This window comes from Drosophila suzukii, chromosome X, assembly GCF_043229965.1.
Source record: "Drosophila suzukii chromosome X, CBGP_Dsuzu_IsoJpt1.0, whole genome shotgun sequence".
NCBI lineage: Eukaryota > Metazoa > Arthropoda > Insecta > Diptera > Drosophilidae > Drosophila > Drosophila suzukii.
In genome coordinates, this window is record NC_092084.1 from 18869199 (window position 1) to 18895460 (window position 26262).

At 38.4% G+C, this 26262-nt stretch overlaps 4 protein-coding genes and 1 long non-coding RNA gene across 11 annotated transcripts in view; 2 read left to right on the forward strand and 3 right to left on the reverse strand.

Annotated features, from left to right (window-relative positions):
* The window catches only part of goe (gone early), a 33620-nt gene extending 24897 nt beyond the window's left edge, over window positions 1-8723 (forward strand). For all 3 annotated transcript variants that reach the window (XM_017068648.4, XM_017068650.4, XM_017068649.4), the window contains exons 5-11: window positions 5307-5570; window positions 5642-5793; window positions 5860-5987; window positions 6548-7099; window positions 7193-7315; window positions 7582-8085; window positions 8149-8723. In XM_017068648.4, coding sequence (XP_016924137.2) covers window positions 5307-5570; window positions 5642-5793; window positions 5860-5987; window positions 6548-7099; window positions 7193-7315; window positions 7582-8085; window positions 8149-8236 — 1811 coding nt within the window. In that variant the 3' untranslated portion in view covers window positions 8237-8723. The remainder of the gene's footprint in view (window positions 1-5306; window positions 5571-5641; window positions 5794-5859; window positions 5988-6547; window positions 7100-7192; window positions 7316-7581; window positions 8086-8148) is intronic.
* On the reverse strand, window positions 1910-4189 carry TwdlX (TweedleX). Its single transcript, XM_017068653.4, has 3 exons — window positions 4037-4189; window positions 3195-3957; window positions 1910-2469 (listed from the first exon to the last, which is right to left on the reverse strand). The coding sequence occupies exons 1-3, from the start codon at window positions 4049-4051 to the stop codon at window positions 2195-2197; spliced, it is 1053 nt and encodes a 350-aa protein (XP_016924142.2). The 5' UTR covers window positions 4052-4189; the 3' UTR covers window positions 1910-2194.
* Window positions 8724-9367: 644 nt separating the features above from the next.
* Window positions 9368-16586, reverse strand: LOC108005107 (uncharacterized). The gene is made up of 4 exons (XM_036821204.3): window positions 16235-16586; window positions 14429-15198; window positions 9793-10404; window positions 9368-9689 (listed from the first exon to the last, which is right to left on the reverse strand). Exons 1-4 carry the CDS (start codon window positions 16553-16555, stop codon window positions 9578-9580), a joined length of 1815 nt encoding a protein of 604 aa, XP_036677099.2. The 5' UTR covers window positions 16556-16586; the 3' UTR covers window positions 9368-9577.
* An 83-nt stretch (window positions 16587-16669) lies between these two features.
* LOC108005482 (transforming growth factor beta-1-induced transcript 1 protein) lies at window positions 16670-26198 on the forward strand. 4 transcript variants are annotated; one of them, XM_017068784.4, is made up of 5 exons: window positions 16670-16855; window positions 17809-17865; window positions 23130-23351; window positions 25325-25558; window positions 25631-26198. In XM_017068784.4, the coding sequence occupies exons 2-5, from the start codon at window positions 17863-17865 to the stop codon at window positions 25706-25708; spliced, it is 537 nt and encodes a 178-aa protein (XP_016924273.1). In that variant the 5' UTR covers window positions 16670-16855; window positions 17809-17862; the 3' UTR covers window positions 25709-26198. The 4 variants fall into 4 exon arrangements, with proteins under 4 accessions (XP_016924273.1, XP_016924272.1, XP_036677102.1 ...); XM_017068783.4 differs by having other exon boundaries at window positions 16670-16850; XM_036821207.3 differs by lacking the exons at window positions 16670-16855; window positions 17809-17865 and adding an exon at window positions 23022-23060 and having other exon boundaries at window positions 25631-25732; window positions 25786-26198.
* LOC136117317 (uncharacterized) lies at window positions 18672-20021 on the reverse strand. Of its 2 annotated transcripts, none has more exons than XR_010654811.2 (2): window positions 19720-20021; window positions 18672-19653 (listed from the first exon to the last, which is right to left on the reverse strand). It is a non-coding gene; the product is annotated as an uncharacterized lncRNA (long non-coding RNA). The 2 variants fall into 2 exon arrangements; XR_010654812.2 differs by having other exon boundaries at window positions 18672-19664.
* Window positions 26199-26262: the final 64 nt, after the last annotated feature.

The following is a 26262-nucleotide window of genomic DNA, read 5'->3' on the forward strand; positions in this document are numbered from 1 at the left end:
ATTTACCCGAGTGGCTTTTTTTTTTTCTTAGTTTTGAGTTGAGTTGGCCCTCTGAGATTGGCCAGCACTATTGGACGGGTTGAACGAGCCGGTCGATCGGTTTGGATCGGGTTGAACAATTATGAGCAGCTTGCCAAATAGTTGACGCTGTCACATGCATTAGGTTTTGGTTTTTAATTTTGTAAACACTTTTTGGGCGACATCTCGGACTTTCCGATTGTGTAAGCTGCAGGCAGTTCAACAGGTCACTCAGGTCCAGGTAATTGGCTACAGAGTTTTCCATTATAAGGTAAAAACAGTCATAGAATCGATAAAATTATACACGTTACTCCTAGAGTAAAAGGGTGTATAAAACTCGCCGGAAAGTATGTAGCAAATAGAAGGAAGCGTTGTCCATCCTATAGAGTGTATACTATATGTTCTTGATCAAGATCAATAGCCGAATCGAAATAGCCATCTATCCGTACATCCGTATGAACGCTAAGGTCTCTAAAGCTATAAACGCTAGAATGTTGGCATTTCGCATGCAGATTCTTGAGGTTTTTGCGCAGCGCAAGTTTATTTCACCAGGGTACCACGCCCATAAGAGTGGTAATATTGTCGAAATAGGTATAAGGACAAATCTTGGAAATGGTGAGCTTTGAACTCAAGATGGTACTGTTCTCTCAAAAGAAAAACAAAGGTGGCCGTGTTGATATGTCACGTCCCCTATTTACAATCGAACAGAATCTTTTGAACTTACAGTAACCCCCAAGTCTTACTTTAGAATTAAACGTTCAAATAAGGACAGCGTGTTTAAGTTTACAAAAAGAATTATATAATTTAAAAAAAAAAGAATAGAAATAAAATAAAAGAAATGAATTCCAAGGGAACACGCCGAGCAGCCGACGGAACTCAACCGAAAGTTCTTATTGACTTGACCGAAGAGAAAGATCCCGTCAGGAAGAATACCAAGGGAACACGCCGAGCAGCCGACGGAACTCACCATGAAGGTATTATTGACTTGACCGAAGAGAAAGATCCCGTCAGGAAGAATTCCAAGGGAACACGCCGAGCAGCCGACGGAACTCACCATGAAGGTATTATTGACTTGACCGAAGAGAAAGATCCCGTCAGGAAGAATTCCAAGGGAACACGCCGAGCAGCCGACGGAACTCACCATGAAGGTATTATTGACTTGACCGAAGAGAAAGATCCCGTCAGGAAGAATTCCAAGGGAACACGCCGAGCAGCCGACGGAACTCACCATGAAGGTATTATTGACTTGACCGAAGAGAAAGATCCCGTCAGGAAGAATTCCAAGGGAACACGCCGAGCAGCCGACGGAACTCACCATGAAGGTATTATTGACTTGACCGAAGAGAAAGATCCCGTCAGGAAGAATTCCAAGGGAACACGCCGAGCAGCCGACGGAACTCACCATGAAGGTATTATTGACTTGACCGAAGAGAAAGATCCCGTCAGGAAGAATTCCAAGGGAACACGCCGAGCAGCCGACGGAACTCACCATGAAGGTATTATTGACTTGACCGAAGAGAAAGATCCCGTCAGGAAGAATTCCAAGGGAATACGCCGACACATCTTTTGCTCGCAATGCCTTCCGTTCCTGTCTGCCATCTGAACTCTGTCCCATGTGCTGGCGAAAAATGAACAGTTTCGTTGGTTTGGCACTTTCCTAACTTCAAATATTGCTTTTAATGTTAAAGTTTTGATGTTTTTTAATGTTATGATGTTTTGTTGTTGTCACTCTACTTCAGACGCGGACAGTAGAAGAAGAAATCGGAATGAAATTAAACCAAACCTATGCATTGGTTATATTGCCATATAGCAAGTGTCATATGGCTCTATAGTTGTTTTTCAAAATTTGTTTTTTTGTTCTTGCTTTATCGACGAAATAAAACTGCATGTATTTTACATTTTTTGAATGCCTATGAGAACGCTTATATTTTATTTTAAAAAAAAAAATATACACAAGAAATATGAAGTAGTGCCGAAGCCAAAACTAAATAGAAAAAATCGCATAGGTTTCCCCGGCGGGACTCCACTGCAATGGGCCCCAAACCCAAGGGGCTTTCCCATCCAGTCCGAATTCCCCGGGTCTCCAACAGTGTGTGTGTGTGTGTGTGCGTGTCGTCCAGTGGATGTGGCTAGGTGATGCTGGAGGAGGGGTGGATAAGGTGTCCAGGTGATGCACCTACTTCCTCACAGGCCTCACGGGCAGATAAGTGGCCTGGGCATTGGTGCCGGTGGTCACCGTGCTGATCACCTGGCGCTGGCTGCCCTCCGCCTCATAGGAGGCGCCTCCATCCACGCTGGGAACTCCGCCGGTGCCCACGATGTTCAGGCTGCCACTGGCGTCGGTCACCACGCCGGAGGCTCCATTGTCGCCCAGGCTGCCGATCACGGAGGAGACGGGGATCACGCCCTCGTTGCTGGTCTCAGAGCCTCCACCCAGAGCATCGTAGTTGGCTGTTTGAAGGGGGGAAACAATGTTTAGTGATTGGTTTTTAAAGTGATTTTTGGATACCAACTAAAAAATAATTAAAATATCAGACTCTTGGTGAAAGCACTATTGAAAAGTTTTAAAGGGTTTACTCATAAATTTTAGAAAGGCACTAAACCATTTCCGCTGTGGTTTTTGATAAAAGTATTAAATTGAAAATAGTATTAAGTAAAAAAGTATTAAATTGAAAAAGTGTTAAAATGATAATACTATTAGGTTGGAAACAGTATTAAATGGAAAATTTCATTAAATTGAGAATAGTATTAAATTGAGAACAGTATTAAATTGAAAATAGTATTATATTGAAAAAAGTATTTTATGGAAAATGGTATTAAATTGAAAATAGTATTTAATTGGAAATTGTACTAAATTGAAAATAGTATCAATTTGAAAAAAGTATTAAACTCAAAATAGTATTTGCTTTTCACTATATTGCATCTTACTTTACATTTCTTTTCTGCAATTTTCAAAATCGTATAGATATGAAGTTTTACTATAATCTACTTTTTGGTTTATTTTGTAAACTCACTTCTTAAGAGTTCCTTCCTTCCAATAAATTCCCATTGCCTACTGCAATTTAGTTAAAATCCTAAACTATATCACAAGTGGAAATCCAGTATTCCCAGAAACTTTTACTAGATAACCTACATTTTATCGAACTCATTCCCCAATCCTCCCTTGAACTACTCACCCTGAATGGTCTGCTGGGCATGGGCCGCCTCCTGGGGAGTCTTGTACTTGACGAAGAAGACCTCCGGCTTGTTGGCCACCGGGCGCTGTGTAACCACCTCGGCGCTAACATCCAGAGCGTTGGACTTCTTGGACAGGACATAGATGGCGGTCTTCTCCTCCACAGGAGCAATGTTGGCAATGATCTTGGCCTTGCTGGTGGTGGATGTGGGTGCGTTGATGAACACCACGCGGTAGTTCTTCTGGGGCCTGCCCACGTTCACATAGCGGACGATCTGCTGCTCATCGTGATCCTCGGGAGCACTGTGGATGTAGAAGTGCTTGTTGATCTGGGCGGGCTGGAAGTTGGCCAGGTGGCTGATGTACGACTCCTGCTCGTTGTAGTTGATGGTGGGACCGGGCTGGAGACCGGCCAGGCCAATGCTGTCGCTAACGATGCCGCCGCTGCCGCTGCCGCCGGAGGACGACTCCACCTGGTAGTTGGAGGATCCCAAGTTGCCCACCTGGTAGTTGACCACGCCCGAGGAGCCGGAGGAGCCCAGGTTCAGTTGGCCAATGGCGGGTGCCGAGCTGAAGTAGTTGCTACCGGCTGCCGTGGGCTGATAGGAGGTGGACACCGATGTCAGGGGAGCACTGATCACCTGGTTGGCCACCAGGTTGCCGCCATTGAAGCCACCAGCCTGGTAGCTGTAGCCCGCCAGATGGCTGACATCCGGACGAGGAGCGGCCCGGGAACCGGCGAGCACAGCCAGAACGGCCAAAACCTATTGGATTGGATGGAATAGGGGCACTCCAAGTTAGCTAACGCCACTCCAAAGGATTCCTGTTCCTGTTCAAACTCACCACAAACTGTTTCATGCTGGGACTTGGTAGGATGGATGAATGGATGAGACGGAGGAGGAGCAACTGTTGCCCTGGAGCTGTTGCACTGGATTGATATGGCTGGCACTCACAACTGTCACCTTTTATACACCGGCCAAGATTCGCCTTTAATTGAAGTTAATTAAAGTGGTTTGCAATAAATCGTTAAAAAACTATAACATCGAAAGCCCCAAAATCGAAGTTCCAACTTGGCGTAATAACTACAAAATCCGGCTAGCACGGCTGGTATTTTTTATTTATTTCTTTTATTTTTTTTTTTTTTTTGTGTCAGTATCGATTGCCGCAAGTGCTAATTGCAGGTGTCAACAAACTGAAACACAATCAATTTCTATGTCTGCATGTCATTCGACTGGAAGATGAAGCTTGCGAGAGATATGATAGTCATATAGGGGTCAAATGGTCTCTATAGTGATGAGTGGGTCAGATTAGTGTTGGTAATTGGGATGTTCCCCAAGGTGGCAGTACCCTTTTTGTGAAAATCCAACATACAACTCTATGGGGTTTACCTGAAAATGCGGAAAATTTTTAATATGTTTTATCCAAACTCTTGTAATGATATCTTTGTATTAAAATACCATTCCTTACATATATATTATCTTAACTACCTTTACTTACACCAGGCTTATTTATAAACTCTTCCTTTATTTTATAAACTCTATGGACAAGTAAAATTAATCATTGGGATCTACTGGCACCTCAACTAGAAAATATTTTAAAATACTCTAATTTAAATATTAGTGATCAAGTGTTTTAAAATACTAGATTATTAGACATTAATTATATTGTTGCATACTTTGGAACGACTCTTAAAGGTATTTGAAAATTATTAAGATTTCCTAAGGAGAGCATTCCGAGTTCCCATTTTCCCTTTCCGAATTCTTTGTTTGTTTTTTGTTTTATTTAATTTTTGGTTCAATATTTTATGATTGCAAGAGAAGAAGCGACTGAGCGCCCTGAAAATTTCAAGCAGCCAAACATTTTAGCGCTTTTAATTGCCATAAGCCACCGATATTCGCCTATATAAACTCGTTTGTGTGTATATATGCGGATCTATGCTATAATGTGTGCATGCAACCGAATATTTTCTTGCCAGATCCCATGGGTGTTTGGTTCTGGGGAATTTCTATTAGCGCATATCTTTCTCGTAGGGGGTTTCCGCTGAGAATAGCCCGTCGAGAACCAGAACTATTCGCACGATCCCACTAATTTGTGTCTCTTGATTAATTTCCAGATGGCTGGCAGGCATTTCGCGAGACCAATCGCCTGCAATCCTGGGACTACAAGCGGGTCCTGGTACTCCTCCAGGCCAAACACGGGATCTTTCCCTACTACCGCGTCAGCGTGGAGAACGGCTACAGTAATCCCCACGACTATGTGATCACCCTGGACGAGGGCGAGATTGGTCTGCCCGACAAGTACTTCTATGGCGACGATGCCGACGAAGAAGTGGTTCGGGGCTATAAGCTGCTCCTCAGGGATTTCGCCATCAACATGGGTGAGCTTGAAATAACTTGTATATACTTTGTATTATCCAATTTAATCGATGTATTATTTTCCTTATTCTAGGTATTGTTTCCCGGGAGGCTGATCTATTTGCCGATGACATTTTCCACTACGAACGTCGTATTGTAAAGCACATTGAAGATGCCAAAGCTGATGGCAGCCGTCAGCTGAATAAACTAATGCGTCTGGCTGATCTGAAGACTAAAGCTCCCTCTGTAAGTGCATTTAACTAAGGTCACGAATTCATCATTAATAATATAATAATATGGCTTCCCCATTAGCTACCCATTCTGGAGTCCCTGCAGGCCATTTTTCCAAGAACCAAAATCACTGAAGACACAGAGGTTCTGGTACGCGATGTAGAGGTCATGCATGCTCTATCTATTCTACTCTCCACCTCGGATAAAAAGTAAGTTTAATTCTTATTGAAGTTGAAAAAAATACATTTTTAAAATACATAGATATATATGTATATGCAATTAATTAACAATTAACAATTTGTTGACTAAAAGACCACAGTCATTTTCAAACAGAACGTTAAATTGCAGTTAAAACTGCCCTTTCTCATAGCTTTTGTTTTTTAAGTTTATAATAAAAAAAAGGCTAAATTAAGCTTGTAAAAATTGACTTTTAGTTTATACTAATGTCTTTACTAATTTGTATTGTAGAAAAAGAATAAAGAGTAAATGGTTTATTCTGTTCTTATTTACCAGTGGTATTTTGACATTTTATACAAACAGTTTCTTTAATTATTATTTAAGTTCATTTATTTACATTTGTTGTTAATTTACAAGATTATTATTTGGTCGCTTTTTAGCTTATTTCAATTTCCTAACTGACTTTCTTTTAGAAAAATATTATATATATAATAAAATGCATTCCCCTAAATACTAGAGATATTTAAAAGATTATAAAAACATGTGATTGAGCAGATTTCTCAGATTGATAATTAAATCTTGCTGTTTACAGACCAATTAACAACTTTATTATTTGGTCGCTGGCCCGTAAAATGCTGCCACATTTGTCCAAGGAATACCGCACTCTGGCGGAGAACTTCGACCATGCCCTCTATGGACGCACCGCCAGCTATCCCAGGTGGCTCATCTGCAGCAAGGTGGTGCGCGATTGGCTGCCCTTCGCGGTGGATGCACTGCAGCAACAGCCGCCCAGGCAGCAATTCGAAACGGCGGCCACGAAGAGCAGGGGACTGAACAAGACGCAGGGCAATGAGGAGCTCCTCAAGCTGATGTTCTTCAGTCTGCGGAACCAGCTGAAGGATTCGCTGGACCAGGCCAAGTGGCTGGAGCCGGCGGCCAGGCAGTTCATCCAGAAGAAACTCAACGAGATGCGACTGCAGTTCGGCATACCCGATGAGGTCTTGCAGCAGCCCAACTACCTTGCACAATACTACAACGAACTAATCCTGACAAATGTGTATTTCGTGGAGCACTTGGAGGGCATTTGGACCTTCCGTCGCCTGCAGATGGAGAAGAAGCTGGGCACGCTGGCCATGCTGGATGTGTAAGTCTTGCGCAATGTCCATCTTGTGATCCGGAAACTTTCTAACACTTTCTCCCCGATCCATCCATCCATCCATCCCGCTCTGTTTGGCAGCATTGTTTCTGAGATGTACACAAGGGAAAATCCACAGGCCATCGCCTACTCCAACAAACTGAACATGCTGCTCGTCTCAAGGGTGTTGATCAGCTCCAGTTACTACGACTACCGATACCCTGTGTATGTATAAGTATTTTAGAATATGTAATATTCGTTTATAAACATATAATGCAAGAAGTTCTCTAAGTTTCCTTGGTAAAATGGGCAGCACTTAAAATTGTCCAATGCTTACCTTGAGTGTAGGTAAGCATTAGACCATTATCCTATATTAAAAATATTTAAAGGTAAACTATATTTATATTTAAAACAAAAATATAAGTATGAAATATAAATCTAAAAGAGAATTCCCTTTTTAATGATTGCTTCTCCTTTTCTTTTTCGTGCAGAGCTGTGAACTTTGCCCGCATAGGCACTGATATATTGGAGGCCCTGATCGACAACTTCTCCACCTTCCTGCTGCAGTTCAACACCCAGAGCACGGACATCAGTGACGCCGTACCGGAGATTTTGTATCCCCGTCCGGATGTGAATTGCCTGGCGGCGGGACAGCCACCTCGATTGGTCCACGAATTGAATGAGCTGTCGAGCAGTGCGCTGAAGAGCTTCCATGTGACTCTGAGTGCAGCCCGAACGGCGGCCCGGGCGTTGAGCAACTTTGTGAATGCCATCGATGCGGGCAGTGCCATCCAGGGATCGGGAATCGACCAGGTCAACACCTACGAGGCCCTGGGACTCACCAGGCGCCTGAGGGTACCGGGACTGAGGTCCTTCAACGAGAACGAGTTGTTCACGCTCTCCTACATGCAGCAGCATTGCAGCACCACCATTGCGGGCAAGGACTATGCGAGGATCAAGCCGCTGGTGGAGAGCCAGCTGGCCGAGAGTTATCTGTAAGTGTTCGTGTTTCGACCCCACTTCAATCAACACTCATGTTACTATTATCACTATTCCAGCTTCAATGCCACCTGGCAGCACATCCAGTTCCTGCCCCGCTCCACAAACTGTGCCGCCGCCGAGGCGAGTTGCTCCAACCTGCTCTGAGATGCGTTTGCCCATCCACCAGGACCTACCACTCCGCCAGAGCCCTGTGGATGAATACGACGATGATGGATAAACATATTTATTGTACTTTTTTTTACTCCCACACATTGCCAGAGACAGAGATGCAGAACACACACACGATACAAACACAGGACAGCTATCCCCCACACACACATCGCCTTAGTTGTAGTTTAGTGTTTAAGTCTAGCACGTAGATTAACCATGAAGGATCAGACTTAACTTTGACTAGCCACTGTTGACATCACGCCACACACTCGCATCCTGCTCCCACTGGACACGAAGTAACCAAGTGGAGCAGCAAGTCGGCTTAAGTACGAACCCTACGCCTAGTTTAGTCTAGTTCGGTAACCTTAACTTAGTTAGTTGCTAAGCGCCGTCTGCCACCCTGTATAAATTGAAGAATTTGATTTTTGGAGAACAATTAAATGAGAATGACGTTTCACACAACTCGATAAGCAAACCAAAATGGTCTTTACTAAGTTCAAGTCATGGGTATTCTCGTCCACATAGCATGTCAAAAGAAGATTCACAATTTTACGGTTTCCGAGTTTATGCCAATTTATTTTTAAGAATCATTTTTATTTAATAATTCCCAAATATCTGAAACACGAATGTTGGCTTTATACAAATTGTTTGAAATTTTATTTTTCATTTTTTATTTCTTTTAAAAATGTTCTGATTTTTAAACGCATTGTGGACAAAACTAAAAAGAGATTTGCTTTCTTTTCAATTTGGTGATTTTGTGGCTCTTGTGGACAAGAGTGAAACATATTTTTTTTTATAAATAATAAAAATGAGTACTCATTAAATAAAACTCAAATGATTATTTGTGGTTTACGACTTAAATGTGTTTTAATGGAATTACGTCTTTCAATTGTTTTTCAATTAGGCATTTAAACAGCGGTTGGCCACAAACCATTAAGCGGGTATAGGAAATCTTTGCCGCAACACGTACAGTGTACCCAGTGGATTTTACACATACAAAGAAAATCACAAAGTTATTGTATTGTGTGCCAATTGCTGCTATAAAAAATTGCAATACATATGAGTTTGCCTACTTTTAGGATCCACAGTAAATAAATATTTAATTCTCTCGTTACTCCATTAATACAATAATTTTTTATTAACTTGATTTTTTTTTCTATACAATTTTTTAAATATTCAATTTGTACTACACTTACAATTTGTCAATTTGTGGCAGGATAAATATAGCTACAAAGCTACAATGAAAGAGTAGTAAATTGTAAAAACTCTGGGTCCACTTCTGTAAAATGTGATAAGTTGGGCAGTGATGAGGAAAGTCGCTGATGGTAGGTGTACCTATTTGGTGTTGCATTTGTAGGCTACAAAGTCTTTGATATAATTAGCCACGCTGCGATGAAATTCAACGTCCACACTTTCGATAAGCTGCGAACTGAGCTTGCTGGCCACTCTAAAAGGAAGAGTACATATAAGAAATTATTATTAATGTAAAATATTGGATATAAAATATTATTTTTAACTTTAATGCTAATAGCTAAGGGAGTGTTTCTTACTTGGCATATATTTTCCAAGGCGCTGAGCTGCGCGAATTGTTGTAGAAACAGCTGCGATTGCAGTGGGCTTGAAAGCGGTTCCGATCCTGGAGGATCTGCTTCCACGGATCAGCGGGTGTAGTGGAATTGGGATTCTCGGATTGAATCTCTCGAAGATGAGAGGGTTGCTCCAGGGAAGGAGCTCCTCCTGCACCCCATGAACTATTCTGCTCCTTTAGCTGATCCTTGTAACGACGCTCCTCCCGACAGTTGATCACCAGCTGCTTTTCCCGCTCCAGTTCCACTCGTTCCCGCAACGCCTGCTCCTGACGCTCGTTCAGAGGATGATAGTCCAAGGATTGCCCCAGTAAATTCCCGCTTGGCTCATTACGTCCTGGTTCCTGCTTTCGAAGCTCCGCCTCCATGAAATCCAGCACCTTCTTCTCGTCTTTCAGCTCCTCCTCCAAAGTGCGGGAGAAGAACATCCGACCATCGGGGCCTCGCAGGACCTTCACCTCCTTGAGGCGCTCGTCACCGGGAGGGAGTTTCTGGCGCAGCTTCTGGCGCTCCTTCAGATAGTGATGTCCCTCCCAGAACTTCTCCTTGTAAGGGGACTCGTCCAGGCTGAGGGGTCTACGGAAATGGAGCAAATAAATCAAATTAGAACTTTAAATAGTTCTATTCATTCTATAAAGTTCTATTATTTAATTATTTTATAGTATTTTCCATGTTTGATATATGTAGATACAGGATTTTATAAGAAGGTTCAAACTTACACCCTTAGTCAAGAATAGAAATGATAATATCAAACCTAAACTTGTATCCCCAGTATAGATCAAGTTGAGTTATTGCATCAGCTTGGCTTTTTGTCCGGGAAAGGGGTGTCCGGGGAGCTGTTGGCATTAGCTTTCATATGGGCTGCCGTCACGCAAGTTTTCTTACCCCTCCGGGAACTGCACACGAGGTCCTCGATGGAAGACCCAATTCCCAAACAACAAACCTCCCAGCCACCCACTCCACTTCCCCTTTCTGCAGTGATAGTTGGGGGCAGAGGCCCCAAGGCCAATGTCAAAAATAGGAAAATTAAAACAAATCGCGTCAGGCTAACCTCTATTTATAAATACCCTCTTAAAGACTGCTAGCATTAACCTGTGCATCTTTGGTGAGTAAAGTTTTGAAGTGAAAAAGAAGGGATTATAAATGGTAGCCCCTCCTATCTAAACACGGTTGCAACCTAATAGATGGTAGAGATTTTTCAAATTAGAAATTGCTCTCGACTGGAAAATGCATACAATTACCAATTTCCTAACTAACGTCCCTAAGTTTCTACAAGTCGATAGTATAAATTCTATTCTATAATTCGAATATTTTTTAGAAGTAGCACTGTATACTTTAATATTTAATACATAAGTAGGTTTAATAATTTTAAATTATTAGAGATACAAATTGTTTAATGGAGACCCTTCCTAAAGGTGTTTTTAAATATTTTAGGTCTCTCAAAATTTGAAAATAAAGTTGATAAATATAATTTGATTATTATACAATATTAAGATTGAAAACCAAAATTTTAAAAACATATTTTAGAATTCAAATTTAAGTGCACTACCAAACTTATTGCAAAAGAGGATGATAAAGTCAAAGTAACCGGTTGGTTGAATAGAGTATGATTATGCGATTCAGTCATTCATTCATTAGTTCCTTTATTCATGGCCTGGGTCACTGGGGTTAAGGTTGTGGCTCCCAGGCCTCCCATCCTCCCCCCCCCCCCCATTATTTTGTTTTGGAAACCCCCCTCCTTTCAATCGCAGTGATAGCGCACGTAAATAATATGACACAATCAAACTTGGAAATGGAGAAGCCAAAAACCGTAGAAGAATTAATTAATAAACACCGCCCGATGAGGCAACCCTCTGGCACAAAAAGATGGGGCGATTCGTTCGCTAAATGGCAAAGCCAAATTTATTGATCAAACAAATAAAGCGCATCAGCAACAGCAAAAAAAAAATAGACTTGGCTAGAAAAAGAAAACAAAAAACCAAAGTGGAGAAAATGACGAAATAAATGGGAGTTCTTGGACTCATAGGTGATTGTATATCGAAAGGGCAAAAGGGTTTCAGGAGGTAGAGCCCATCACTATTTATAGCACCCCTGCCATTAACCAAAATCAGACGATTGTCGGAGTTCGGTTGGGTAAATATAGCCACACATACCCAGCAGTACAGTATATGCACACCATATATATACGGCCTTATATCGCAAATTCCAACTGCAAACAGTTGTCGATTAGCGCCCGGCGATCGTAGTATTTGATTACGGGCCTTCTTCATATCAGCAAAAGACCGAATTGCAAAAGGAAAAAAAAAATATAACTGCTAAATTTGCACACCAAAGACAATAAAATCCTAAAAAAAAAATGTGAGACATGAGACATTAGCGGTGGAGCCAGTAATGACCCAAAAACCAGAACCATATAAAGCCAGTAATCCGAAATATCAGAGGGAGAGCAGCGTAGAGCGAGGCGACCCTGAACTTGCCATTAGTCACCGACTTTTTGACTATCTTAACAGTTAGATACAACTAAGCCTCTCAATCACAAGTTACGGACACAAAATGCGGTATTTAATGTACCTAAGATTTTGATTGATTTAATTAAAATGCAATGGCGTAATATTCTCATGAAAACAATTAACAGAGTTAAATGGAAATTAAATTAAATAAAAAGAAGCTTAGCATCTTAGCTTCAAGTCGTCATACAGCTTAGAGCAAAAAAGTAGTAACTGATAATAGTTTAGGGGGTTTCCTTGAGCTGATAAGGTTTTGAAAAATTACAACGCGTTGTATAATATTTGAGTATTTACTAATTTTGAATAACATAACATAACAAAGTTTAAAGTATCAAAGCTATAAATAATATTTCTCTACCATCATTTCCTTTTAATTAATTTATTATATAAATTGGCTCTTTATCTTTTTTAGGGGCTGTTATTTTTTATGGCGCTATTTTGACTGCAATAAAATTGATAAGTGAAACAATAATAAGGAAAATGTTAGAAATTTAAGCACGTCATAACATTCCACCCAATAAAATTATTACTTAACAATAAATTTCAAAATTATGGTATTAAATTTAGCTTGAAGCTGTTGGATACTTTAACCAGACAGCTTCAAAAGTTAGTCAATTTTAAAGAGATTTTAAAATGGTAGGTGTGAAAGAAAATGCATTTTATTGTTGTATAAAATTTATCCCATAATTTTGAAATTATGTCTGTATTTTTAATTAGTGGAACTATATTTTTACTGAAGGGTATTAAGATTGTCGAATAAATTTGATACTTTAACCAGCCAGCTAAAATAAGTTAGTCAATTTTAAAGAGATATTAAAATGATATGATTGCAATAAAGTTCATTTTAATGTTATATCAAAATTGACCTATAAATTCGAAATTATGTCAGTATTTTTAACAAATGAAACTATATTTTTACTGTAGGGTATTAAGAATGTCGAATAAATTCCCAAGTGTAGTCACCATAAAAAAAGGGTCAAACAAGAGAGTCATGAAAGAGAGAGGGTTTTAGAGCCCCAACTAAAGGAAAACAAAACAAAAACCAAAACAACCAGTGGCCCTTGTTGTTCTTGTTGTTGCTCCTGTTTTAGGTATTCTCTTGCTTTTCTTGTTGTTGTTGTTGTTGCTTAGACGCCGGCTGATGTGAATTAGTATGGGTAAATGAATATATGAGTAACTCCATCGGCAGCGACGCCGGCAGCGACGATGGCGTCAGCGGAGGAGCATTGCCAGCTGACTCCCACTCTCCCACACTCTCTCAGCTGACGACCGGCGATGACATCATTTTGGCGCTGCCATTGCCTCTGCCGCGGCGCAGTCGCAGCGCCCCAACGCCGCTGCCTCGTAAACAGTGGCGGTTAAACAAATAGCAGCATAAATAACAGTGACTTCAAATTATTTTAGCCTCATGATTTAAACTTAGTATATATTAATTATTGAAAAAGGAAGAAGAAATTTAATTTAAATCGAATTTAAGTGGTCGTTTTGTATTTTAAATAAAATTTTCCTTCAGTCACATACAAAATTTTCATAATTAAATTGGTTAAGCATAGCATAATATAATGCATAACAAACATGAAACCGCTAGAAACTAAATCTTTCAAAGAAAGTCTTATGCAAAAAGTGAAGTAGAAAGAATTGGAAAATATAAAATGAAAAAATTCCTACTTCAAGATGTAAAATGCAAATATGTTAGACCATATTGCAAATTTCTTGATACAATTATAGACTCTACATGTTGCACCTCGGTTGTAAGGGGCACGTACAGCTTCTGGAGAAACATTATTTGATTATTATTTTTAGACATTGCTGCCACCTGGGTAGCCAACCGAAACCGTAACCATTATACCGTTTGAACCGTAATAACCGAATCAATTTTATAACTGCAACTGAAAAAGCTAACTGATATTGGTTATAAGTTACTTTTCTATAATAAAAGTTTCTATAAAAGAAAAAATCTACTGTTAATTAACCCTTATTATTTAAGGTATCCCTTGAATTATATACTACAAATAAAATATCTCTGTTTCTAAGGGTTTCTTGGATTCAAAACCTTCTTTAAAATTTTTGTAAAAATTTTCAGATATACTCACAGCATCTGGAGCAGCATGAGCATGGTGTCCCGGGAGGGATCTCCGGTGGAGCTGCCCACAATGTCCACAATGCCCTTGTCGTGCTGCCCGGCTCGCTGCAGAAGCTCCAGCAGCGCATCCCGCTTCTCCGGCGGCAGACACTGCGGATTCTGGACGAGCGGTACGACATGGGACAGGTGATCGCCGTCCTGCTGCTCCAGCGATTCCGTGGCGATCCTCGAATAAGATCTTGACCCAGTGTAGTTCCTCCGAGCGCTGATCATTGGTGAGCCAGCTGGCACTGGTGGTGGTTGCGCCATCTGGCGGCTGGCCCCCTTGGCGACCTTGGTCCCGCCCCTTCTCCTGGCCAGTTCGGCGGGCGGAGGGGGTGGCTGATAGTCGCCGGACCGCTCGATCCGCGAGAGCAGCAGCTCCAACTGCTGATGGGCCTCCGCCATGGATTTCTTCTTCATGGGCTGAGCGGATCGAGCGGGCTGAGGGGGTGGGCTTGGTGATCTGGAGAGGTGGGGGCACAGGTACGAGTCGACCTTGGCGCGGACGGTTCGCAGGCATGGGCGGGTCTTGCGAGTCGCTGCAGGGGGGGCAGCTTTTCGGAGAGTGGGTGGTGGCTGCGGCTGAGTGTACTTCCCACCGATGAAAGGGCGGGCGGTGGCCGGTGTTGGATGCGGCTGATTCCGGGTCTTGACCTCCGGACGACGACTCCGCTGGGTCACCGATCGTCGCTCCTTCGCCGGCTGGTCTTCCTTATAAGGATTAGAGATGCCAAGGGCCTGTAAGCAATGGTAATATATTTAACTTTTATTTCATTTTAAATTTATTAAAAGCTATTTTTACAGTGAAAGGCATTAAGATTATTGTCTTAGAACTTAAGATTCAATAATTGCTATAATATCATATACACATATATGTATAAGTTAAAGACAATACAATAAGACATGATTTTGTGCATATAAACTGTATTAATTACTTAAAATTCGGAACTTCTACATTGTTTCGTCATTTTTTTGATATATTTTAAAATCATTAATGAGAATTACGAAAACTATGGTTGGTTGACATTTTTATAAAAGTCTTAAATTATGTAATATGAAGTTCAATTATATTTTATGATGAATAAAAAGCTATATGATATTACAGAACATAATGGGTGATATAATTGCAAAAACTTTTTGATAATAATTAAGATATGTTCACAGATTAATTTTTATAGCCTCTTACATGTGTGAAAAAAATTAGGATCAAATATATCTCAACAGATTAGCATCTAAATAAAATGCCAAATCTGTTTTTATCTTCAGGACTACATAGGTAGTATGTTATTGGTAATATCTAAAGAACGTATTTTAGGAATAATATAATAATGATTAGGTTAATATTATATAGGTACGTTAATGGTGAAATATCCCTAATATCGATATAAATAAAACTAAAAATTAGGATGTATATCTAATCAGATTAAGATTTATATAAAATGTTTTCATCCGTACTACATAGGTAGTATGATATAGGTAATATATTATATAAAGAACTTATTTCAGAAATAATATAATACTGATTAGGTAAATATTAAATAGATACATAAATGGTAAAATATCCTTAATATCGATATAATTAAAATACGTTATAGCGTACGGCATAGGAAGTATGTTATGCCTAAGCATAGGAAGAATGTTATAGGTAATATATAAAGAACTTATGTTAGGAATAATATAATACTGATTGGGTAAATATTAAATATATATATAAATGGTAAAATATCCTTAATATTGATATAACAAGGACAAGGATTATAATGATGAACCTTACCCTAGCAGAGAGTATTTGCCGCGGTGGCTTAGGGACTGGCACCCGTTGGGCCTCCCGATCCCGCCGGATCCTGGAGGTGGTGTTACTGCTGGGCTGCACCCTGGCGATGTTTCCGGTGCCGGGGGGCGGAAGTCGGTTCCTCTTGGCAGCGGAAGTGGGGGCCGAGACGGGAGCGGGGCTCGCTGCTTGGGCGGCACTCCTGTACCGCTGACTCCTGGCGGTCAACGCTTCGCGGACACTGCGCCTGCGCACCAACTGACGCGACGTCGACGTCGGCAGAGCCGGCAGCAGCAGCTCCGGTCCCACCAATTCCAATTCCATACCGTCGCTGCTCCTCCTCTGTCGCTCCTCTGTTGCTCCTCTGCCGCTGCGCTGCCTCGCACGCCGACAGTCGGCGGTTCAGTTTCAGTTTCTTGGTCGACGCTCGCCGGTTCGGTTCGATTCGATCCGATCCGATACACAACACTCTATATACACCTATATACGATTTGCGATTTACGATTCGCGCTGCTTTTTTCCTCTTTCGCTGGACTCTATTTTTTTCGCGCTCTGCCAAAAGTTTCGCGTGTTTTATTGCCGCCACTGCCCTTTCTATCCCGGTTTTCAACTGAAATTTGTACGGTACACAAAGCACAAAAAAATAAACAAACAAAAAATATCTACGCAAAATCCGAGGGGGGGGGGGGACTTATTAATATTTGCTGCAATTACTTAAATCGTTTGAAGCCGTCTGTTTTTTGTGTTTCGAAGTTGCCTTTTTGTTTGACAGCCTTTGCCAAGAGGGTTACTTTGTTTTGACGAGGTGTGATTTGGCAGTTTTCAGTACTTTATAAATATCTAATAAAAAATATATATGATATTAAATTGCAGAAGTTTTATGAGAAAAAAATTGAATGTATTAAAAACTGATATATTACCTTATAGATGACTTTGTTTCACTTCATAAATATCTAAAACAAAAATATATTTGATATTGAATTACAGAACTTTTATGAGAAAATAAATCTAATGTATTAAAAAACTGACATTTTACCTTATAGAGGATATTGTTTCACTTCATAAATATCCAAAGGAAATTATATTTGATATTAAATTACAGAAGTTTTATGAGAAAATAAATTTAATGTATTAAAAAAACCTTATAGAGGATATTGTTTCACTTCATAAATATCCAAAGGAAATTATATTTGATATTAAATTATAGAAGTTTTATCAGAAAATAGATTTAAATTATTAAAAAGCAGATATATTACCTTATAGATGATTTTATATTTACATATATTTATCTTTTGGATATTAAGGCTGTTTAGACTTGCAATATTAAAAAAGAAGTATCTAAATTTTGTAACTTAAGAACTAATAGGTTTTTCATTTTAAATGTTTCTTAAATGATTAAAATAACATTGGTTTTTTAAAAGTGACTTATAGGCTTAATCTTTTCTTTAAGTAGGCTGTGTAATTCATGTGTTTTTATTTTTTGCTTGTGTTTATCCATTCACCCGTTTGTTTTCACCCAAACACCACGTTACTTGCAACTAATGTCAACTATATTTTTTTAAACATTTTTTTTGAAGTTCAAATTTCAACGCAAAAGCACATAAGCAACGGCAGCAAAAGCAGCTAACAAAATGGTAAGTGAAATGTATGAACCATTTGGGGGGGCGGGGGCTGAAAAAAGAGTGGGCTGTGGGAGGCTGGGTGCTCCAAATTCAAATTACTTTCCAACTGGTCGCCCAGCTGGCTGTCCCAAACCCAATCCCATTCCGATTCCCAATTCCAATCTTCGGCGTGGGCGTTTTTCAAACAGGTTGGAGATTGCTCATACGCCGCATGGGCCACCCATTCGGTGTGTGTGTGCTGTGCTTGGATTTTCCGCTTTCGGTTTTTGGGCCTGAAAGTTTTCAGTTTTCTGCTTTCCATGTGCAAGATTCATGGCACATGTGTGTGAGCGGAATTTTGAGAGTGTCAACTGCCAGCGAAATCAACTAAAACCAACTGAAATTGTCATCCATCTGGCTTTTGGCTAACAAAATACAAAAAAAAAACGGAAAAAAAAAACAAACAAAAATACAATTCACGCACACTCGAATATGGTTTGCCTTGCCATATTAGACTTTATGTTAATTACCATACTAAAAAAAAAAGAAATATAAAAAAATAGTAAGCCCGCGAAAAAACGATTTTCAAGAGTTACCAAGTGTCTGCCAAGTGGGCGTTTCAAGTCGTGTTTTGGAAAATATTCGAGTTTCGAAGAGTGTTTATCAGTGGGCGAAAGCAAAAGTGGTGGATTAAGGGCCTCGCTTTCCATATATATACACCGCTGCACACACATATTTTATATATGTACATATTTACCGACCTTAGGTTAAGCTAAGCCCAGAATATCTCCGTTCCGATGATATCATCCCTCGCCTTTTACACACACAAAAAAATATCATCAATTTACAAAGCGATTTATTCGTTGTCCGCTTAATAAAATGAGCCATATAAATCAGCCACTTTGGCGAGCCTGCTTAACCAGAAGGTTTTGAAGAGTCATCATCATTATCGTCATCATCACCAGGCCATACTATATAGTAATCGTGATCGAAATCGAGATCGGGGAGAGAGTGATGGTTTCTGGAGTAGTGATAAACTAAATTGGTTTATTCACCCCACTAGCAGCACGGAAATTAATGCTAGTCTTGGGCTTGGCACTTTTTCTGAGCTCCCCAAGTTGTTAGACTTTGGCATTGTGATCTCTAAATAGTTTTCTTAATAGTTGAATGAAAAAGTGTTCCGAACAACTCGATTGTCTCGCTGAGGTTTTGTTCTATTGAAACTAGGGCTTTTGTAAAGTTGGCTAAACAAACTATTAACAATAAGCATATTGTTTTGGTATCAGTATTTTTATGATTCATCTTAGAGCCAACATAACTTACATAGCTATTTTTTTTATTTATTCCTAGGTTAAAAGATTAATATAACTTAATTTTATATAATTTTTGTATACATATTTTACAGTTTCAGTGGTTTAGGACTTACCTATTGTTTTGATATCAGTATTTTTATGATTCATTTTAAACCCAATATAACTTACTTATTTATTTATTTATTCTTAGGCTAAAAGACCAACATAACTTAATTTTAAATAATTTTTCTATAAATACTTCACAGTTTCAGTGGTTTAGTTATATACATATCCCATTTTCTGATCCCTTCCTGTTGCCATAAGTTAATATCTTTAATTTTCTTCAGTAAATTGTACTTTCTATAAATTTGATAAATTTATGCTATGTTTCCTTTTGTCTTAATTTATGTTAGCAGATCTTTAAATCCATTTTTACCTTAGTCTGATTTTTCTTAGAAAATTTGTAAATGTTTTTTGCCATTTTAAAGCCTTGGCATAATCCGCCCCATCCATCTTCCGCAAAGTTTTCCTGCAGATTGTCTTATTTATACACAATTTGCCGTATATTACAAAGCCATTTCGGCATTTCACTCACAGTTTAAATGGGATAAATGGCCATTACGTATACGCCTAGTGGGCCACGCGATGTTTAGAGTGTGTGCGGGGGATTTCTGCTCATCGGAGGCTTCTGCTGCCACGATTTAACCGATTCCAAGGCAATGTGTATTCCATATACCGAATAGCATATATTCCGCTGCTCCTCGCTGATTGACAACTCTGATTGATGGCCGCCGAGCGAACAATAACAACAATCGAGAGCACTTGATGCCACCCCCTCGAATTGCCACCCAATACCGCTGTAAAATTCGCTTTGCCACCCATGATTCATGCATTCAATATTTTAATTATCGCCTATGAATAAACAAAAAAAAAAGAAAGAAACTGTAAAATTGTTTTCGACTTGTTGGCCGGTGGCCTCTGATGTATTGTTTTTATTTTTATTTGTATTATATTTTTTTGTTTTAATTGTTAGGTGCTTTTTTTTGTTCATCTGCTTGTGTTGTTTTTGCTGCTTTTCCGGGGAAAATATTGGAATCGCTTGCAGTATTGCGGCAATTAACTGATAAGAAATGCAAATCGTCAACAGAAACGTAATAAACGTGAAAATTGCAATTCCAGCTGAACTGAGTAAGCAGAAGATGGGGGACAGTGGGTTAAGTTGTGGCTTGGATTTTATTAAGTTCAATTTATAGGTTCAGATATGGTTAAGCCGGGAGAAGAAGGTCATTGAACTTGGCTTATATATTTATTTGGAGAATGGTATAATATTCTTTGTTAGATTTCCCTGATTAAAAATATATGAAGTCATCCTACTTATAGCATTTTATTTTGTTTTGGAATATATTTTATTTTGATAATGGAATATTGATTTATGTTATATTTTGTTATATATTTTTTTTTTTTGAGAATGGAATATAATTCTTAATTGGATTTCCCTGATTAAAAATATATCAACTCATCCTACTTATAGCATTTTGATTTATTTTGGCTTAAATTTATTTTGATTTTGGAATATATTATTTTGTTGGATTTCCCCAATTTGAAAATAATAAATTCACCCTATTTATAACATTTTGTTTTATTTTAATAAATATGTGTATGTTTTGACTTTAGAATGAAATATGTTGTTCGATTTCACTGATTTAAAAAATATCAACCCACCTTTCTTATAACCTTTTGTTTTATTTTGGAATATATTTTCATTGATTTTAGAATATACCTTTTTGTTGGATTCCCCTGATTTAAAAAATATCAACTCAACTCACTTATAGCATTATTTATTTTCTTACTTATTTTATTTTGATTTTGGAATATAATTTGTTTTAGAATATATTTATTTTGATATTTCCCAATCCCTGTTGGATTTCCCTGATTTAAAAAATATCAATTCACTTAACCTCTAGCATTTTGTTTTATTTGGGTATAAATTTATTTTAATATCGAAATATAATATTTTTTTTTTTAATTTTCCTGATTTTAAAAACATTAAGCCCTACTTATACCATTGTGTTTTACTTTGGTATATAATTGTTTTACTTCCCTGACTTAGAAAATATAAACACAGCATTTCATATAGCATTTTATTTTATTTTGTAATATTTGTATTTTGATTTTAGAATATAATATTTTGTTGGTTTTCTTTGATTTAGAAAATATCCCCCCAATTTACTTAAAACATTTTGTTTTATTTTGTTTGTTTGTTTGTTGCCCATTAAGCGCTGAACATTTTGCTTAATTATTTTTTGCTTGGATTTTTTTTTGGTTTGTATTCTGGTTGTGTGGCCTTTTGTTATTGTTTTCTTTATCCAAGCAAACTCATTTGAAGTGTGCGAGAACTGCTGCCCTTGGCCCCCTAAGAGTGCCCCCGTCTCTTTCTTTCGGCCTAGCCCCGTCTCTTTCACTCGGCCTATACCCATCTCTCTTCCCCGTGCGTGTTTGTTTAATTCGATTCTAACTCTAGCGATGATCTAAGTGAGACGTCGTCGAATGCAGAAAGAAATGCTTGTTGCTGTTGCTACATCTGGCGCAAAACTTTAAACAAGAAAAAAGTTACCCAAAATAGAGAGAGAAAATCGGAGGAAATGTGCGTTTAATTGGTGCAAATTAAATTTCTCAAAATTACCGCACACACATAACGAAATGTAAATAAAATCGCAATGAAAACATCGAAGAAAATCCTCTTGCAATTTTCGGATATTTCACTTTATTTCGATTATTTATGGCCGCCTTTGGTTGCATTTTTATGAGCAATCGCTGGGGTTCTACTTGTAAACCGTTTAAAGCGGGTGGCAACTTGGCCAACACCCGACTTCTCATCCGATTTCCTGGGTGGTTCCTCAGGTGATAATGGCCAAAACGTGCTAAGCCACTAATGTTATGGTTGGCCAAAGTCGAGCATAATGTTGGCCAAGCTAAGAGCTAACGACTGAGCATGGCCAACAAAAGGGGGAAAGCAAAGTGTTGGCCCTAAAAATACATATGATAAAAAATACAACTACGGCCAATTTCGGCAGGTGCTAACAGCCAAAAAGGCCCTTGGCTTGGCCATTAAAAACTGCATACTTTCGGGGTCAATTTCCATTTAGAACAGTCGATTTAAATTCATTAACTTTTTTTATTTTTAGGACAGTTAAATATTTTAAGAACTTGTTATTTAGCTAAAAAAAATTTAATTTAAGTTAGTAAATGTGTTTTTTATATAGCTATGGTTAATATATTTCTTTACATTTTATTTCGCATCGATAAAGAATTAAATTATCTTTTTTTAAGAAATTTACCACTTCAAGTTTGAGCATTTTAAAATATTTTAACAGAAATATCTTACAAATTGAAATTAAAGGTTGTAAACTTTTTTATATGAGTATAATTTAAATATTTCTTTACCTTATATTTTATATCGATGGATGATTAAAGGATTTTTGATAAGAAATGATATGGTGGATTATAGAACAACCAGAATTAGTCAGAATTTTTGTATCTTTTATCTCTTAGATTGAAATATCTAAACAAAAGATTGTTTACCAGAAATATAAGACCTAGAACGTTCGCCTTTCACAACTTTGGTGGCAACCCACTTGGCCAACTCATTATTGTATAATATATTAATGTTATTATTGGTGCTGCTTTTGTAAATGATTTTACGCTGATGCTCATCGTTTATTGTTGTATTATATATTGTAGTACACCCTATATATGTGTATATTTTGATATTCGCACTGGGGCCTTTGGCATTTGGTATTGGGTTACGTAAAATCAAGCCGGCAGCTGTCTCTGCGGTTTTTGAACTTGCTGATGAGCTGAAACTCAGATGAGTCTCATACGCGCCCGCTCCCAGAAAAATCGTCCAGAATTATGGTGTATTATGAGATATTTGAAGTACGTGATTTTCATTTGAAATGTGCGAAATTAATGGCTTCTATCCCCTGTTCTTTTGTTTGTTTCCAGTCGGAGCCGTCCGTCTGTCACAAGTGCAATGAGGTCATCGAGCAGCGCATCATCACGGCCCTGGGGATGACCTGGCATCCGGAGCACTTCGCCTGCAAGGACTGCCACCGGCCCATCTCGGAGGCCACCTTCAACATCCAGGCGGACGAGCCCGTCTGCTCCGACTGCTTCGTGAAGAACTACTCGGGCACCTGCTTCGGCTGCAAGCAGCCCATCTTGGAGGTAGGTTCCACTGGGACTATTATCCAGATACATACAGTAGTAAGTCTCTAGGATGGTGATCAGTTAAGACTAAATTAAGTATCCAGTTAGGGAAAATCTATTGATATATCTATAAGTAAGTTAATCAATACATCTTTTAATTTTATAGTCAATTTACATTTTATCCACTGTGATTTTAATGCTTTGCTGTTTATATTAACTTCAAATATGGAAATATAAAATGTAATATTTATAGTTCATTTGAGTACATAAAATTCTAATTTTAATATTAAATGTTTTCGATTAACATAATTAGGGTATAACAGGCATAGTCATACATCTTATGTTATTTTTTCTGCATTTAATATTATATATTAGGCAATTTAGGTAAAATCTGGAAATATATTTATTTTTACCATCACATTATTTTTTCAATGCCCTAATATAACTTTTTATAAACCTTGAACTAAAATAAGTATAAATATAAAGTAATTTTGTGCTACAGTTTTCCCTATTCTGAATATACTGTTTATATCAATTCATAAATTGTAATCTGACAGATAATGTATTTCAATTTTCACACACTACCCAATCCAGTTTGTTGGTCTCCGGAAATTCCCTATAAGCGTGATTAGAAGCAAAATGTTATTTCTAGGGGTACAAAATATCAATTGCCATCTGTGATTCTGCCATTCTTTCTCCCTCAATAATCGCATCGTCTGTTTGCCATAAACTTAGACGCTTTATGAGCATCGTTGTAATGAATACTGTCAACATTTACCTAGATACGCTGCGCCATAAAACCACTTGGATATCTGCTCGTATATGCTTAGTGACGATTTAATTAAGGAAGTGATTGCGGTTCGCATTTCTAGACATTTTCCAAACACGCAAGAAAGTATCTGAATATTTCTATTTTTATATTCGCTTAAACGTTTACGAAAGCATTCAATTTTCCACCTTTACAACTAAAAACCGAAACTGCAGTTTTAGCACTTTTAAAAATAATAAAAATCGGAAATAATTTTTAATTGCCTTCTGGGAATTGCAAGACGAAACTTTTAACGCTGCTTAAACTATTTCATATACCATAACAAGCCATTATTTTTCCAGCATATTAAAATGAGTATGAGTAATAAGATGATGAATAATCGCTTAACTCTTCCGTGTTTATTTTTTTTAGAATTATTCGGAAGAAATCTTTAACATTAGGATTTTCTATGAAAAACATAGGTTTTAATATTATTTGCATTTTATGAAAGGCTAAAAATACTTTTTTCCATCAGTTTTCTCTTGCAAATTATTTGGAGAGCATTTGTTATTCCACTTTTGCTGTTTAAATTTGCGCAAGGTCGGGCTGAACTCATCGTGGGTGTGTGCTCGATTGATTGGCTTTGATTATGATTATAAATATTTCTATATGTGCACATTGTGTGCACTATTGGTTATTGGTTATTGAATGTAGCTGGGCTTTTGACTTTGCGACTTATTGAACAGCTTGAAAGTATGCTTGTCACAATGTTATTCATAACTATTAATAAACCTTTACTAAATACTTATAGATAAAATGTTAAATGCTTTTTTAAAAGATATTAATATAATTTTTGTATTTTTCTTCAATATTTTAAGTTGTTAAGATATATAGAAAACATTTTAAAAGAGAGCACTCGTAAAAGGGGCCCAAAAGTATGCAACAGTAAATTATGAGTGTGATGTTCTTTTTCTATGCCTACTTTTAGACACTTTTATAAGTGCTTTTCAATCACTAGAGATTTTGTAATGTACGATTTGAAGGCTAATTAGTTGACTTCTATATTGTAATATTAAGTGAGCTTTATAGAAATAATTATAAACAGGTTTTTCTAGGTGATTTCATTTTAAATGAGTAAGATTTATGGTAAAAACAATAATATTCTCTGTTGTTAAATTGGTTATTTATTATGATTGTGATTATTTCTTGTAATATTTTTCCTTATAAATGACTCTTTAATCAGCGCACCATCAAGGCCATGGAGCAGTCGTGGCACGAGGAGTGCTTCGTGTGCAACGGACCCTGCAAGAAGCCGCTGGTGGGCACCTCCTTCTACGAGCGGGACGGACATCCCTACTGCCGGGCGGACTTTGAACAGCTGTTCGCCGCCCGCTGTGCGGGATGTGGTAATCCGATCACGGAAAACGCGATCGTGGCCCTGAACGCCAAGTGGCATCGCGAGTGCTTCAAGTGCAAGGTGATTATCCCCTATAATACAACCTAAATTTAATTTATTATAACAGAATCCTTTTTTTTTTGGAACCTCCAGAAGTGCGGCACTCCCATCACGGCCAGCTCCTTCGCCGTCGAGGACAACAAGCCCTTGTGCACGGCCTGCTCTGGCTAGAAATCGGGAACCATACCCTTAACCGTACCATTCACTTCGATATCTATGTATATTATCTATTCTTATGGTATTTGTAGTAATCCAATTTGTTGAACCCAATCCCAATCCCCGAGAACAAAGCAAGGCAAGGTCGTGAAAATGGAAAATGGATAATGGATATGCAAAAATTCCAAGCCACTGGAGGAAGGAGAAATTTAATTTTTTTGATGGACAGGAACATGAGAAGTGCATTCGATGGGTGGGCTGAGATGAGCGGAGTGGGGGGAGGTTGTTAATGCTTAAAATAATTGTAATTCTCCTTAGTTGATATATATATGCCTGTCTATCTGTCACTCTCACACATTTCCCCCTCCCCAAACCACCCACAACGATCCTCTCTTGAAATTCTCTTGATCGTTTTCGTACTGCACAAAGTATCTGACAAATGGTATATAAATAAAAAAATTAATCTTGAATCATTGTCTCTTACAAATAAATAAAATACAAATAATTCTCGAGTGTACTTTTCTGGGAACCTATTAGTGGATGTTATTGTAGATAGGAGCTTAAACATT

What these genes read in the sequence shown, in the direction of transcription:
- TwdlX (XM_017068653.4), bottom strand. An exon ending in TGCCCAGCAGACCATTCAGG is followed by an intron (nt 2,470 to 3,194) that starts GTGAGTAGTTCA and finishes CCCTTCAAACAG; the next exon opens with CCAACTACGATGCTCTGGGT.
- LOC108005107 (XM_036821204.3), bottom strand. Translation starts at nt 16,555, where the DNA reads ATGGAATTGGAATTGGTGGGACCGGAGCTGCTGCTGCCGGCTCTGCCG. An exon ending in GGCAAATACTCTCTGCTAGG is followed by an intron (nt 15,199 to 16,234) that starts GTAAGGTTCATC and finishes CATTGCTTACAG; the next exon opens with GCCCTTGGCATCTCTAATCC. An exon ending in CCTTGGAAAATATATGCCAA is followed by an intron (nt 9,690 to 9,792) that starts GTAAGAAACACT and finishes TCTTCCTTTTAG; the next exon opens with AGTGGCCAGCAAGCTCAGTT.
- LOC108005482 (XM_036821206.3), top strand. Translation starts at nt 23,037, where the DNA reads ATGGTGTATTATGAGATATTTGAA. An exon ending in TGTATTATGAGATATTTGAA is followed by an intron (nt 23,061 to 23,129) that starts GTACGTGATTTT and finishes GTTTGTTTCCAG; the next exon opens with TCGGAGCCGTCCGTCTGTCA. An exon ending in GCGAGTGCTTCAAGTGCAAG is followed by an intron (nt 25,559 to 25,630) that starts GTGATTATCCCC and finishes TGGAACCTCCAG; the next exon opens with AAGTGCGGCACTCCCATCAC.